Below are 13,759 nucleotides of genomic sequence, written 5' to 3'. Positions count from 1 at the left end.
GTTGTTGAGGGAACTTACAAATCGCAGGAATGGCAAAACAAACAATGGATCAACAGATCAATCATGCACAGTGATGGCACTCTGAGAAAATGGGTGGAGAAAATGGCGAGCGGCACACGGTGCCGGGCCGCAGCGCTTTGCGCCCGGCTAGAGGACCCTGCGCACCTGCACAGACCGGATCGTGTCCTCCACGCCGCCCACGTCTTGCCTCACGTCGCTCACCACCACCACCAGCTCGCCAGGGCTGGCCAGGCCGCGAGTCTTGAGCAGCTGCATCAGGCCGCGCGCGGAGGACAGCAGAGCACGCTTAGCACCACGTTCCGAAGAGGCTTGGCACCAGGGCGGGGGGCGGGCCCGGCCCAGGCTGTGTGGCAAGCAAAGCAAGGCGCGCTCCACGGACACGCTGTGACATGGCGGGGCCCCCAGCCCCCGCCAGCGCCACGCCAGCACGCCGGGTGCGGGGGCCCACCTTGAATGCGCGGTGGATGCGCTGCTCGCCGTCGGCGCCGTCAAACTCCATTCGGAACGGCGACACGCCCCACAGCAGGTTGAGCATCTGCCGCGTCTCCTGCTTGTCGGTGAAGGCGAAGATGGGCGCGTCGGGGCGGCAGCGGCTGAGGAAGCCGGCCATGTAGCCGCGGCGCGTGAAGCACAGCACGGCGCGGGCCTGCAGCGCGTCCGCCGTCATGGCCGCAGCAGCGCACAGCTCCTCCGACACCAGGCCGTCTGCGGTGGTGGAGATCTGGGGCAGCGTCAGCCGCCCGTGCCTCTCCTCGCTGCGGGGCCACGGGCGGGGAGGGGCAGGGCGCGCGCGGCGGTGGAGCGGGGCGGCAGCTGCACCGCGCACGCTGCTGCACTGCGCCTGATACAGGCGCCTGATACATGCCTGGCCCCTGCGCTGCCAGCTGGCACGTGGTGCCGTGCTGCCATGCTGGCGCGCGCTGGCGCTGCCAACTCACCGCACCCACTCCTCGATTCGGGTGGCCACACCCCGCAGCACCTCCAGGCTCTTCAGGGGGTAAGCCCCCGCCGCCGTCTCCCCGCACAGCACCAGCGCATCCACCCGCTGCCGCACGCAGTCCGCCACGTCGCTGACCTGCGGCAGCAGCAGGCCGGCGGCGGGGCACCCGGGCAGCGCAGGTTAGGCGGCTTGGGCTCGGGCACCTCCGTGCGGGCGCGCCCAGCGAGTGGTCAGCAATGCTGTAAACAGGCAGATGGCAAAGCACACCAACGATGCCAACAGAGTGGATGGGGAGCCGGCAGCCAGGTGGGGCGCACCTCTGCCCGAGTGGGCGTGGGCACCGTGTGCATCGACTCCAGCAGGTGGCTGGCGACGATGACGGGCTTGCCCTGCTGGCGGCACCGCATCACAATCTCCTTCTGCGGGCACCGGGGCAGGAACAAGGCAGGCGCAGCGTGAGGCAGCTGGGTGGGGCCAGGCAGCAGCGTGAGGCCGCAGGCCGGGGCAGGCGGCTGGCTGGTGTGCTGCGCTGGTGCTGCGGCGCCACGGCTGTATGAAAGGCGCCGTGATCCAAGCAGGCGACGTGCCTGCACCTTCAGCCATCGCCGTGGGGCCTACCTGAATGGAGGGCACCTGCTCAAAGGGCACCTGCGCGCCCAGATCGCCGCGAGCCACCATCACGCCATCCGCCACCTGCGCCCAGTGAGGCCGCAGCGGCGGCAGGCTTGCAGCAGGCCCGGCCAGCTGCGCCTGCCTGTGCCTGGCTGCGGCACGACGCAGTCGCCAGCTCGCGCCAGCTCCGCTGCCTGCCAGCTCAGCTCCTGCCAGCTCACCTCTATTATCTCGGCGATGTTGGGCACAGCATCACACGACTCAATCTGCGCAGGGCAGGCCGGGTCAGCACGGGCAGGCCGGCTCGGCACGGGCCACGCATGCCCGAGAACAGGGGCAGGGGCAGGTGCACGGGAGGCAAACCACGCCGGCAGCGCCGTACCCGCTCCCCTCCCCCCAACTACCAACGCCACACTACACCGGCCCATGCGGTTCCCAGGGGCCCAGTCCTAGCGTGGGCCGGTGTAGTGCAAAGGAAAGCATGGCCAGGGGAGCGTGGTCATGGCCATGCAGGGCAGCGGCGCGCCTTGGCGACCACGGAGATCTGGCGCGAGGCGCGGCTCTCCACATACGACTTGAGGTTGCGGATGGAGTCGGCGCTCTTGACAAAGGAGAGGGCGATGAAGTCCACGCCCTGCTCGATGGCCATGTCGATGTCGCGCCAGTCCTGCGGGGGAGGACGAGGAGGCGGAGGGCAGGGAGGCGGTTGGGAGAAGCGAGGGAGGGAGACCGAGGGAGGGGAGCGAGGAAGAGAGGGAGGGCAGGGAGGCGGGAGGGAGGGAGGGCCGGGGCGCAACGGCGCGGAGGGGCAGCACAGATGGGTGGAGGGCAGGCAGCGGGGTGAGGCCAACGGTCTCCGGCCGCGGCGTCAACCAGCGCTAGAGCTGCCAGGCCAGCGCAGCGCAGTGCAGCGCAGCGCAGCGCAGCGGCAGGCGGCAGGCGGCACCTTGGCTGAGATGACGGGCAGGTGGGCGTTCCTGGCCCGCACAGTCTTGCCCATGCGGCGGAACACGAGGTTGGCGCGGCTCAGGATGAGGCCTGCACAGCGTGGGCGGGGGGCAGGCAGCAGGCGCACGGGTCCTGGGCAGGTGCCGCGCGCCAGCCCAGCCTGCAGCTGTCTGGAGAGCGATCCGCTGATCCGGCTGGGCGTGGCATGCACGGGCAGCAGAAGGTGAAGGACCGGCCATGCCATGCCCAGGCAGTGGCAGGGAGGCACCCACCGGGGTCCACCACGCGTGCAATGACGTCTGGGCCCGCCTTGCCCACCACCTCCAGCGACACCATGCCGCCATCCACAATCAGCATGTCCCCGGGCTGCGTGTCCTCGGCAAACGCATCGTAGCTGCATGCACGCAGGGGCAGAGGTGGGGAAGGGGCGCCGAGGGCGGTGGGCACGGGAGAGCCCGCCGCTGGAGGGTGGTGAAGCAGGGACACTGAGGGCGGTGGACACAGGAACGCCAGCCGCTGGAGGGAGATGGGGGGGCCCAGGTGGATGGACAAAGGCGGCAGAGAGGCAGCGCGGCCCTGCTGCCAGAGTGTCAGCGATGGCTCCCGGGTTGCCGCTGCAGCAGCACGGCAGGCATCCAGCCTGTGCCAGCCAGCCAGCCGGCCCGCCAGCGGGGGCCCACCTGACCGCAAAGCAGTTGGCGGCGCAGGTGGCGGCGTCGCGCACGGTGAAGGTGAACTCGGCACCCTTCTCCGCCTTGATGGGGCTGGGCAGGTCCATGATGTGCACCTCGCTGCCCTCCGTGTCCATCTGCACGCCGGCAGGCAGGGGGGTGGAGCAGGCAGGCAGGCACCGCTTCCGTTCCGCCGCCGTAACCGTACCCTTTCGTCTCCTGCCAGGGCGACACATGCCCCACAGGTGCGTCCGCGCTCTCACCATGATGGCCACCGCGAATCCCTTGTCCTTGTTCAGCTTGCGGATGCGCTCCACCACGCCTCGGTGGTAGTCGTGGCCGCCGTGCGCCAGGTTGAGGCGCGCCACGTTCATGCCCCCCACCGCCAGCTGCTCCAGCATCTCGGCGCTGTCGCAGGCAGGTCCGATGGTGGCCACAAGCTTGGTGCGCCGCGTGGAGCGGAAGCCTGCGGCGGCGGGCGTGGATGGGTGCGGGGCGGTGGATCCCCGGCCGCGGCAGCGGCGGCAGCGTGCCGGGACCGTGGCAGCGACACCTCGCTGGGAGCGCCGCAGCCAGCGGCAGCGTGAAGCGCAGCGCACCATTGTCTGCCAGCTCTCGCTCCAGCCCCAGCGGCGCCTGCTCCTCGGCCTTGGCTGGCGCAGATGGCGCCAGTTCTAGTGCGGTGGCCGATGGCGGCGCCGCCAAAGACGGCGGCGGCGCCCGGCCGCCCGAGCCCGGTGCCTTGACCGCCTTGCGAGCCCTGGCCGCCCTCACGACGGCACGAGATGCCCTGCCGGAGCACTGCGCGGCTCCTGGCGCGGCGCCAGCAAACTGGGCCGACAGCATGTCGAGACAGAAACTGGCACCCCAGACTCCCAGCTCCCAGCAGCGGCACTCTAAATGCGGCAGGGAAGATCGCAGTCCGTCCGCAGGCTTCCAGTTTGCTGTCTGGTCCGCTCAGCCAATGCGCCACCCAGATGAGGGCTGGCCTGCTGCCCCGCTGGCAGCGCCGCCTGTGGGAGACTCAGCAGCAGTGTCCGAGCACTGGGCGCTGGCAGAGTGTTACACAGCAGCACGAGAGCATGACGATCTGAAAATGGAGTACGAGAACTGGGCAGAAAGGGCCCCGGGGAGGGCGGAAGCAGACGGCAGCATGCGGCGCGGCGGCCGGGCGGCACGCTTGATGCAGGCAGTCATTTCTGTGTGAGCAAAAACCATGTACAGCAATGGGCGGTGGTGGCCTCTGCGCCCCGCCCCGCCATGCAGGCTGTATCAATGCATGTTGGGGGCAGGGGCGAGGTGGAGGCGAGGTCAGTGGTCAGCAGACCCACACTGCCACGCACTCCCGCCGCCGCGCGTCCAGACTCGGGCCCAGCACGCGGCGGCGGCAGCGATGGGGGCAGCCAGCCCAGGAGGGGCATTCCTTGGGAGCCGGCCAAAGGCCCGCCGCCAGGGTAAAGCAGACTGGGGCGGTCGTGAGGGCGTGCCGCTGCGCGCTCGCACGCCGGGCCACCAACAGGGCGCCGCGCCGGGCCCCCGCATCACACGTCCAGCAGCAGGCGCCGTGGGTCCTCCACAATCTCCTTGATGCGCTTCAGGAAGGTGACCGCCTCGCGGCCGTCGATCAGACGGTGGTCGTACGTCAGCGCCAGGTTCATGATCGGCCTGCCGGGAGGGAGGGAAGCCACAGGGAGGGAGGGGTTGGGTCAGTGATGGGCTTCTGGTGTGGTGCGATGTGGCGTGGTGTGTGGCGGAGGTCGACAAAAGCAGGGGAGAGGGGCAGCTGCGTCGGCACGGTGGGCGACGCATGTGGCAAGGGCGCAAGGGCCAGCTGCTGGCCGAGCCCGCTGCTGCCGTGGCGCCCGACGCCTGCCTGCCTGCCTGCCTGCCTGCCTGCCTGCCTGCCTGCCTGCCCGCCGCACCTGGGCATGATCTGTCCGTTGACCACCCAGGGCCGCATGTTGGTGGCGTGCATGCCCAGGATGGCAGACTGCGGCGGGTTGATGATGGGGGTGGACAGCACGCTGCCAAACACGCCGCCGTTGCTGCAGGGCGCAGGGACGGGCAGGCCAGCAGGCGGAAAACAGCCGTGAGATGCGGCCGGCGCGTTCCAGCGGCAGGAGCAGCTGCTGCCACCTGCTAGCCACCCAAGGCCGCTGGCCCCAGCTCCTGCGCCAGCGACCCCGCCCGCCAGCTGGCCGGCAGCGCCCTGCCCAGCCCGGCGCCGCGCAGCCCCGCCCTGCCCCCGCGAGCTGCAGCCAGTTTTGAGGTCACCCCATACAGATAAGAAATGATATAAAAAAACACCGAAGCGCGCCTGATGGTAAAGGTGCCTCCCGCCATCTCGTCGATGGACAGCGTGCCGTCCCTCGCCTTGCGCCCAAACTCGTTGATCTTCTGCTCAGGAGGAAAGGAAGGAGGAAAGAAGAAAGGGAATGAGGAGATGAGAGGATGCCGAGGGTGAGGCGCGCCATGCCGGCCGCAACAACAGGCTGGAGAAGAATGAGGACGGCGCGCGCAGCGCTGTGGGCTGGCCCGGCCACCACACGCAGCACCCTTGACATCCTGCCCCCGCCCCACCTTCTCCACATCCGCAAAGCTCATCTGGTCAACGTCGCGCAGCACGGGCACCACCAGGCCCTTGGGGGTGGACACGGCCACGCTGATGTCGTAGTATTCCCTGCAGGGAGGACAGGAGGGAGGGAGGGAGGAGGAGGGTGGTGGGGAAGGAGCCAAAGGGGTGGTGCGGGTGCGGTGCGCTGACAAGCAAGCGGAAAGGGAGGGGGTGGCGAGAGGGGAGGAGAACCAGACAAGAGGCAGGCGCCGCCGCCACCGAAGAGAGATACGAAGGCCGCCGCCGCCACGCCACCGCCCGCCCAACCGTAGATCTGCCACCCCACCGCCGCCACCCCACCAGACCGCCGCCGCCACGCCGCCGCCACCACACCGACGCAGCCACACCGCTGCCACGCCACGCCACGCCGCCGCCACACCTGTAGATGATGTCGCTGCCGTCAATCACGCCGTTGACCGCCGGCACGTACTGCAGGGCCGCGCCCGCCGCCTTGACAAAGGCCGACATGAAGCCCAGCTTGACGCCGTGCCTCTCTAGGAACGCGTCCTGCGCCGGGCAGGCCACGGGCAGGGGTGGGGAGCAGGCAGGGGGGCAGGCTGTCACCAGGCGCAAGGGGGTGGCAGCACGGCCGCAGCGCCGGCGAAAGTTTGGTGCGGCCGGCAGCGCAGCCACCCGCCCAGCAGCCATGGTCGCCTTGGCGATGAAGAAAACCCCGGAGCCCAGCGGCACAAACACACACACACGCACACACAAGCACACACACACACACACACACATAACCACGCGCGCACACACACGCGCGCGCACACACACACCTTGAGCTCGCGCCGCATCTCCATCACATTGGTCATGTCCACCTCGTTGAAGGTGGAAAGCATGGCGTACGTGTTCTGCGCGCCCTTGAGCCGCTCGCTGATGCGGCGGCGCAGGCGCGTCATGGCCACCCGCCGCTCCGGCCGCTGCCCCGGCGCGGGCGGCCCCGCGGGCGCCGCCTCGGCCGCCGGCTTGGGCGCCGCCGCCGGCTTGGGCGGCGGCGCGGGCTTGGGCGGAGGCGGCGCCGCGGGCGCCGCTTCCTGCTTCGCCGCGGGCGCCGCTGCTGCTGCCTCCTCGGCAGGTTTGGGCGCCGCCGCGGCCTCGGGGTTCTCCTCCACCACCGCAAACGCCTGCCCCACGGTCACCGTGTCTCCCTCGGCCACCTGGATGGCCTTGAGTATGCCGGGGGTCTTGTGCGGGTACTTGATATCCATGGTGACCTGGCAGGAGGGGCAGGCACAGGTGCAGGATCAGGTGCGGGAGCGGGATGGGAGGAGGGGAGCGGGTGCAGCCCAGGAGGGGGCAGGGCAGAAGGAGGGGCAGGCGGGAAAGGGAGCGCAGGTGGCCTGCCTGCCCTGCATCATGCATTCCGGTTGCGCAGTGCATGCATGCATGCATGCATGGGGGTGCAAACGTGCTGGCACCTTGTCTGTCTCCAGCTGCGCAATCACGTCGTCCTCCACCACCACCTCGCCTGCGGGGGCAGCAACACAAGGTGGGCAAGCAGCCTATGGGTCAGCTGGGGGCAGGGCACACGTGATGTGTGGAGCAGGGCATGCGCGGCCCAGAGGCGGGCCCAGCGACCCAGCTCTTTGCCGCTCCCACCAGCAGGCCCTGCACCTCCCCCTGCGTAGCTGCTGCCCACCTGGCTGCTTGAGAATGACTGCCACCGTGCCCTCGGTGATGCTCTCCCCCATAGAGGGCACCTCCACAGTCACATCTGCCAGTGCTGCCACAGAGCTGCTGATGCCGCGGCTGCCGAGCAGCAGCGAGGCATCAAGCCTGCTGCTGGCTGCACCCGCTGCTGCTGCCCCCCAGTGCGCCTGGCGCACGCAGGCTGGCGCCCGGGCGGTGGCGGCACCTGCGGGCGGCGGCGAGGTGGCGGCGAGGCGGCGGCTCGTGAGCAGGGCGCTCGCCCTGCGGGACATACCCGGCTCCATTGCAATTCCCACTCGCACCTGAGCCGCCCAGTAGCTCTAGTGGCGCCAGGAAGCCCCAGGACGCAGCGGCCTGCAGCAGGGGGGGCACCGCTGACAAAACCTAAGGCCTTTCGCCTGGCAGCGGCCTGAGCACAACCCTGCGCATCGCCCCAGTCTGCAGTCTCACCCTGGCGGCTCCCAGCCGTTGCAGGGACCTCAGCATGCCCTGCCTCATCCCAGTTTGTCAGCCGCAGAACCAGAGGCTCCAGCCTGGCTTGCCCGGCGGAATGAGGCGATTCAGGGCAGCCGAACCCTCACCAAGGCGCCCAGGGCTGCGCACCATGCCGTTTCTGCATGGCCGCCTTTCCACCAGTGCCTGGGCGAAGAAACGGGCGACTCTGCGGCTGGATTGACCTTTACTCGTCAGTCCAAACCTGGTCCCAGTGGCTCGGACACAGAAACTCCCAGTCAACGAGCAGCGGGTGATCCAGCGCCATTTCGCCCTCCTGACGAGCAGCGGCCCAGCAGGGGCGGGCCATCAAGCATGGAGTACCAACTCACAGTTGCCAACTCCCCGTCTCAGGTGCGCAGGAGGCGCGTGGCTGTCCGCTGGGCGCCCAGGCGGCTTGCGGGATCTCTGCGGGGTGCTCCAGCGTGCGGCAGCAGCCTCACGGGTGGAATGGTGCCCGCGGCCAGGCGCTGCACTGCCCCTGCCACCCACAGCACTGCTGCCGCCGCCGCTGCCGCCACCCTGCCGCCCGCCACTGCCTCGCAGGTTCTGGCCAAGACCAACCGGGTGTTTGTGTCGCCGGATGACCCCGTGGCAGCAATACCATTTGTGCAACTGGGCGACTTGTGAGTTTGCAGCTGCCGCAACGGAGGCCCACTCTCGCCGGTGCAGCAGCACAAAAATCGGTGCAGCGGCCACCAAATTTGATCGCCTTGGGCGGCCTGCCTCTTGCTGCCTTGCCTGCAGTGTGTACACTGTCCAAGCAGATGAGCTGATCACGCCGGGGTACATTGGCCTGAATGCCATCCAGCGGCGGGTGAGGAGGATGCATGCCAGCGACGATCGGCAGCACAGCTGCGAGTCCCCCCTTGCCGTCACGTGCCAGGCCCGGCAGCTGGCACCTCTGCAGCTGTTCCTGGGCTGCGTTGGGGGATCTGCTGAGAGGCTCATCCTGCTGCCGTTGCCGCCTGCCTTCCACGGCTGCAGAACATCCGCGTGTCGTCGGGCGACAAGGTGGCGGCGCTGCAGTTCCTGCTGCCCTCTGACAAATTCCAGATTGCGCTGCTGAATGCGGAGGTGGACTTTGTGACCAAGCGGGCGGTGCGTGGCCCGGACCTGGAGCTTGATGCGCACCAGCTGTCCAGCCACCTGCAGTCCCGCTTTGCGGGCCAGGTGCTGACCGCCCACCAGGAGCTGAGTTTTGAGTACCAGGTGCGGGCGCTCCGGGCGCCGGTGTTGCGGGTGAAGGGCCAGGCCCACAAGCGGGTGGTAGCATGGGAGTGTGAGGATGCCGGCGCGCCAGGGCGGCGTTTTGCTGTTGTGTTTCGCCGCCGTCATGCGCCACCGCAATCCGTACCGTGTGCCGTGCGCTTGTGAGCAGGGCACCAACTTCTTGCTGAAAGTGAGCGGCATCATGGTGGCCGACCCCACGGCGGAGCAGCTGAGCGTGCACCGCGGCCAGCTGGTGCCCGACAGCGCGTACATCTTTGAGACGCGGCACGGCAGCGGGGTGAAGGTGACGGGGCAGCGCAGCGTGATGGCCACCCAGCTGTTCAAGCACAAGGAGTTCAACTTTGAGATGCTGGGCATCGGCGGCCTGGACGACCAGTTCGAGCAGATCTTCCGCCGCGCCTTTGCCTCCCGCGTCTTCCCGCCCTCTGTGGTGGAGCGGCTGGGCATCCGCCACGTGCGCGGTGTGCTGCTGTACGGCCCGCCAGGTGTGGAAGGGAATGGGGCGTGGCTGCAGGACGGAGCGGATGGCTGCCTGCCTGCCTTGCAGCGGCCATATGGCCTGGGAAGTGCCTGGGGGACGCAGCACGCATTGCCAGAGGAGCATGCTGCACACTGCAAACTGGGAATCCGTGTGTCGGCAGGCAGTTTCACAGCACTCAGCGGCTGTTGCGTCGCTGCCGCGCAGGCACCGGCAAGACGCTGATTGCGCGCCAGATCGGCAAGATGCTCAACGGCAACGAGCCCAAGATTGTGAACGGGCCCGAGGTGCTGAACAAATATGTGGGGGCCAGCGAGGAGAACATCCGCAACCTGTTCAAGGAGGCGGAGGCAGACTACCAGAAGCTGGGGGAGTCGTCAGGTGGGCTGCGCTGTAACGGCAGCAGGCAAGGCAGTCAGGCTGTGTACTTTTCTGAATCGCATTGGTCGGCCAGCCAGCCGGCTGTGCAGGGTCCTGACCCAACTGTGCCCGCTGCGCGCCTCCTTAGGCCTGCCGGCCTTCCTTCACTTTCTTTTTCCATGCAGACCTGCACGTCATCATCTTTGATGAGATCGATGCCATCTGCAAGGTGTGAGGCGGCACGCTTGATGCGCCACTCCCCAGCCCCTGCCGCTTTTGCATGTGCCAGAATGGACGACCTCTTCTGTGCTTCAAGTGTGGGGTGCGATCATGCATCGATGCCCCGTGCCGGCCGCGTTCTCCCGCAGTCGCGCGGCTCTGTGCGGGACGGCTCCGGCGTGCACGACACCATTGTCAACCAGCTGCTGACCAAGATAGACGGCGTGGATGCGCTCAACAACATCCTGCTCATCGGCATGACCAACAGGTGGGGCGGGTGTTGGGGCTGCGGTTCTGGGCGTGCATGGTACCCCTGCATGCAATACCGTGGTCCTTTGCTGCTGTGTCTGTCTGCCCTGCTGCAACCCTCTTGCAATGCTTGTCGTTCAGAACTGAGAGACTCGTGCTGCCCTTGCCAACGTCCCCTGTGCAGGCGAGACATGCTGGATGAGGCGCTGCTGCGGCCAGGTCGGCTGGAGGTGCAGGTGGAGATTGGGCTGCCAGATGAGCGTGGGCGCGTGCAGATCCTGCAGGTGCGGCACAGCGCGATAAGAGGTGCCCGCTGGCTTGCTGCCTGTGCGATGGCCTGCGGCCGCAGCCTGTGCCAGCCGGGGTGCCTGCTGGGCTCCCCACCTGCCCTGTGTGTAGCGTGCCGCCCAACCTGGGCCTGCTGCCTCTTCTTCATGTCATGCCTTGCCTGTGCGCTGCTCTCCCTGGCCCCTGCACCCTGCAGATCCACACCAGCAAGATGAGCAGCAACTCGTTCCTGGGGCGTGACGTGGACCTGGCTGAGCTGGCGGCGCGCACCAAGAACTTCAGCGGCGCGGAGATAGAGGGCCTGGTCAAGAGCGCCACCTCCTTTGCCCTGAACAGGCAGGTGGATGTGACCGACCTGAGCAAGCCCATAGATGAGGAGGCCATCAAGGTGGGCGGCCCCAATGGATGGCGTGGCAGTGCGGGGGAGGTGTCAAGGGGTTGGGGTCAGCCTGGTCTGGAGCCAGGGAAGCAGGGCGGCATGTGTCAGGGAGCGAAGCAGGGAATTTACCAGTGGCCTGCAAGGCTCATTGTCCACCTTTGGTGTGCCTGCCTGCCCGGCCCTCCCCCGGCCTGCCTGCCTGCCTGCAGGTCACCATGGCAGACTTCCTCGAGGCGCTGGATGAGGTGAAGCCGGCGTTTGGGGCGGTGATTGAGAGCCTGGAGACGTACCGCCTGCACGGCATGATCGACTACGGCGCTCGCTACCAGCACCTGCTGTCCAGCTGCCGTACCCTGGTTCAGCAGGCAAGCGGGCGCCCGCTCGGCATAGGAGGCTGCCTGTCCTGAGGCTGTCTGCCCGGACCCAACCTGGGTTGCGCCTCAGTACTGGCTCCCAAGTCCAGCTGGGGCTCAGCTCACCCGCGCCTTCCCCTCCCGCCCTACCCCTTGGCTGCAAGCAGGCCAGATCCAGCGAGAACACCCCGCTTGTGACGTGCCTGCTGGAGGGACCTGCCGGCACCGGCAAGACGGCGCTGGCTGCCAGCCTGGCCATCGAGTCTGGCTTCCCCTTTGTCAAGGTGGTCAGCGCGGAGGCCATGGTGGGGTACAGCGAGCAGGCCAAGTGCAGCCAGATCGCCAAGGTGTTTGACGATGCCTACAAGGTGTGTGTGGGGGGTGGGGGCGGGGGGAGGCACTTTGTGCACCTGTGGATAGCAAGGGGCCCTTGCCGCCACTTCCTGTGGCTGCCTGCCTGCTGCCTCGCGGCTGTCGATCCCTCCTCCACCCATCCCGCGCCCCTCCCTGCCACCTCACCCCTTTCGAACGCCCCCTGCCGCCACGCTCCTCCACAGTCCCCGCTGAGCGTCATCGTGCTGGACGACATTGAGCGGCTGCTGGAGTATGTGGCCATTGGCCCCCGCTTCTCCAACACCGTGCTGCAGACGCTGCTGGTGCTGCTGAAGAAGCAGCCGCCGCAGCAGCGCAAGCTGTTTGTGGTGGGCACCACCAGCCTGGGCATGGTGATGCAGGTGGGCTGGGGGGTGGGTTTGGTGGCTCTGTGCGGTTGAGGATGCGAGCTCGCCGGCCCTGCCCTGCCCGCATCAGTTGCTTGCATGGGATCTGATCCTGTTTCGCTTCCGTTTGCTGCCGGAAGGTTTCGTTTCATTACCTATGCCCACACACACCCCGTCGCAGGAGATGGAGCTGGCGGCAGCATTCAACGTGGCCCTGCACGTGCCGCGGCTGTCGCAGCCGGAGCAGAAGAGCGTGCTGCAGCAGCTGGGCGCGTTCAGCGGCACAGACGTGAGTGGCGGCGCGGCGCCCTTCATTGCATCGGCTCGGTTCTGATCTGTCTGCTTAAGCTGGCACCACCAGCCCTGCTGCCGTTTTGTACATCCAGCCTGCAGCTAGCGACCACCCTACCCCTGCCTTCCCTGCCTCTGCAGCTGGACATTGCAGTGGCCGAGCTTCCCGACCTGGAGGTGCCGCTGAAGCGCCTGCTGCTGCTGTTGGACCTGGCGCGGCAGGGGCAGCCGGAGGAGGAGCGCGTGGTGTCGCTCACGCGCTGGTCGCAAGTGCTGCGGGACCTGAATGGATGAAGCCGGGCCCCTGGCCCCCCCGCCAGCTAGCCCATGTTTTGTTTGCTGCGATTCGTGTGTGCGCGCTCCCGCTCTCCTGCTTTGCTTTGTTGCTTCCTCTTGTCCAGCTTGTGCCTTCTCAGCTTCTTGTTTGTAACAGCACCGGTCGGCCGACGGCAAGGTACCGTCGCACTGGGCTGATTCCAATGGCACGCCCAGCAGGGGTGGTGACCTGCCCAAGGTATGCGCCTGGGTGATCTGCCCCAGGCAGCTCCGGCAATGATCTACTCCTTTTCTAAACGTTGCTCTGCTCTGTCCTGGGAACGCCAACCGGGCTCTCCAATAAACATCTGCACAGGATGAAGGGCTGCTCCTGAAAGTGCAGGTGAGCCCTGTCTGCCACCCCTTCCTTTGGCTTGGCGCGGTGGGCAAGGCAGACAGGAAGGCCTGGGTGCCTCTCTAGTTTCAATCATACTGTTCCACTCCTCGCCACAGGTGCAGGTGCGAAAGGCCAAAGGGTGGCGCACGGCCATTGCCGGAGCTGGGGCCCCAAATGCGGCTCGGCCCGCCGCTAGGACCCCGAGGACTCGGCGCCGTTTGTGTGCGGTTGGATAGCGGCAGCACTGGCAGGGGCCCTGCGCTCCTGACCGCTAAAGGAGCACACTCGCGGCTTAGCGGCGGCAGGCGGTGGCGGAAGGAACGGATCAAGAGCCGGACTGCTATGCGGGCGGCCGCGCACCGACCGCGCACCGACCGCGCACCATGCGGCGGCAGGCAGGGCAGCAGGCCAGCGGCAACCCATTTTGATGCGCGTGCTGCCTGATAGAGAAGGCAAAGCAGCTGCAATCCAAAGTTGTTGGCGCTGTCTCGAGCCTGTATTAAGTGCGGAGCTTTGCCGAGTGGCGGCAGCAGGGCGCGTGGCGGCAGCAGGGCGCCGGCTGGCGGCGGCCCATGCCAGTGTGCAGCGGT

At 67.8% G+C, this 13,759-nt stretch overlaps 3 protein-coding genes across 3 annotated transcripts; 1 reads left to right on the top strand and 2 right to left on the bottom strand.

The window, feature by feature from the left end:
• On the bottom strand, positions 1-4,122 carry CHLNCDRAFT_34199 (hypothetical protein). The gene is made up of 12 exons (XM_005850615.1): positions 3,792-4,122; positions 3,456-3,658; positions 3,202-3,329; positions 2,794-2,915; positions 2,520-2,611; positions 2,100-2,240; positions 1,795-1,839; positions 1,580-1,654; positions 1,279-1,380; positions 960-1,096; positions 470-776; positions 1-270 (listed from the first exon to the last, which is right to left on the bottom strand). Exons 1-12 carry the CDS (start codon positions 4,036-4,038, stop codon positions 148-150), a joined length of 1,722 nt encoding a protein of 573 aa, XP_005850677.1. The 5' UTR covers positions 4,039-4,122; the 3' UTR covers positions 1-147.
• Positions 4,123-4,733: 611 nt separating this feature from the next.
• On the bottom strand, positions 4,734-7,497 carry CHLNCDRAFT_48552 (hypothetical protein; the record flags this gene model as incomplete). Its single annotated transcript, XM_005850614.1, has 8 exons — positions 4,734-4,857; positions 5,115-5,237; positions 5,498-5,589; positions 5,773-5,872; positions 6,186-6,313; positions 6,583-7,020; positions 7,225-7,274; positions 7,446-7,497. 8 exons carry the CDS (start codon positions 7,495-7,497, stop codon positions 4,734-4,736), a joined length of 1,107 nt encoding a protein of 368 aa, XP_005850676.1.
• A 671-nt stretch (positions 7,498-8,168) lies between these two features.
• CHLNCDRAFT_29882 (hypothetical protein) lies at positions 8,169-12,962 on the top strand. The gene is made up of 15 exons (XM_005850901.1): positions 8,169-8,302; positions 8,495-8,574; positions 8,696-8,765; positions 8,936-9,160; positions 9,330-9,666; positions 9,867-10,040; positions 10,205-10,248; positions 10,388-10,506; positions 10,672-10,771; positions 10,972-11,163; positions 11,364-11,510; positions 11,672-11,875; positions 12,065-12,241; positions 12,408-12,515; positions 12,659-12,962. Exons 1-15 carry the CDS (start codon positions 8,264-8,266, stop codon positions 12,809-12,811), a joined length of 2,169 nt encoding a protein of 722 aa, XP_005850963.1. The 5' UTR covers positions 8,169-8,263; the 3' UTR covers positions 12,812-12,962.
• Positions 12,963-13,759: the final 797 nt, after the last annotated feature.

Source organism: Chlorella variabilis (genome assembly GCF_000147415.1).
Source record: "Chlorella variabilis unplaced genomic scaffold CHLNCscaffold_3, whole genome shotgun sequence".
In the NCBI taxonomy this organism is placed as follows: Eukaryota; Viridiplantae; Chlorophyta; class Trebouxiophyceae; order Chlorellales; family Chlorellaceae; genus Chlorella; species Chlorella variabilis.
The sequence above is the reverse complement of the archived record's forward strand: the minus strand, read 5'-3'. Positions and strand labels throughout refer to the sequence as shown.

Excerpts from the sequence above, each read along its gene's own strand:
- CHLNCDRAFT_34199 (XM_005850615.1), bottom strand. The coding sequence starts at position 4,038 with ATGCTGTCGGCCCAGTTTGCTGGCGCCGCGCCAGGAGCCGCGCAGTGC. Across the intron at positions 3,659-3,791 it reads GCGAGAGCTGGCAGACAATG|GCTTCCGCTCCACGCGGCGC; the intron begins GTGCGCTGCGCT and ends CCGCCGCCGCAG. Across the intron at positions 2,612-2,793 it reads TGCACGCGTGGTGGACCCCG|GCCTCATCCTGAGCCGCGCC; the intron begins GTGGGTGCCTCC and ends CACGCTGTGCAG.
- CHLNCDRAFT_29882 (XM_005850901.1), top strand. The coding sequence starts at position 8,264 with ATGGAGTACCAACTCACAGTTGCCAACTCCCCGTCTCAG. Across the intron at positions 10,249-10,387 it reads AGATCGATGCCATCTGCAAG|TCGCGCGGCTCTGTGCGGGA; the intron begins GTGTGAGGCGGC and ends GTTCTCCCGCAG. Across the intron at positions 12,242-12,407 it reads GCCTGGGCATGGTGATGCAG|GAGATGGAGCTGGCGGCAGC; the intron begins GTGGGCTGGGGG and ends ACCCCGTCGCAG.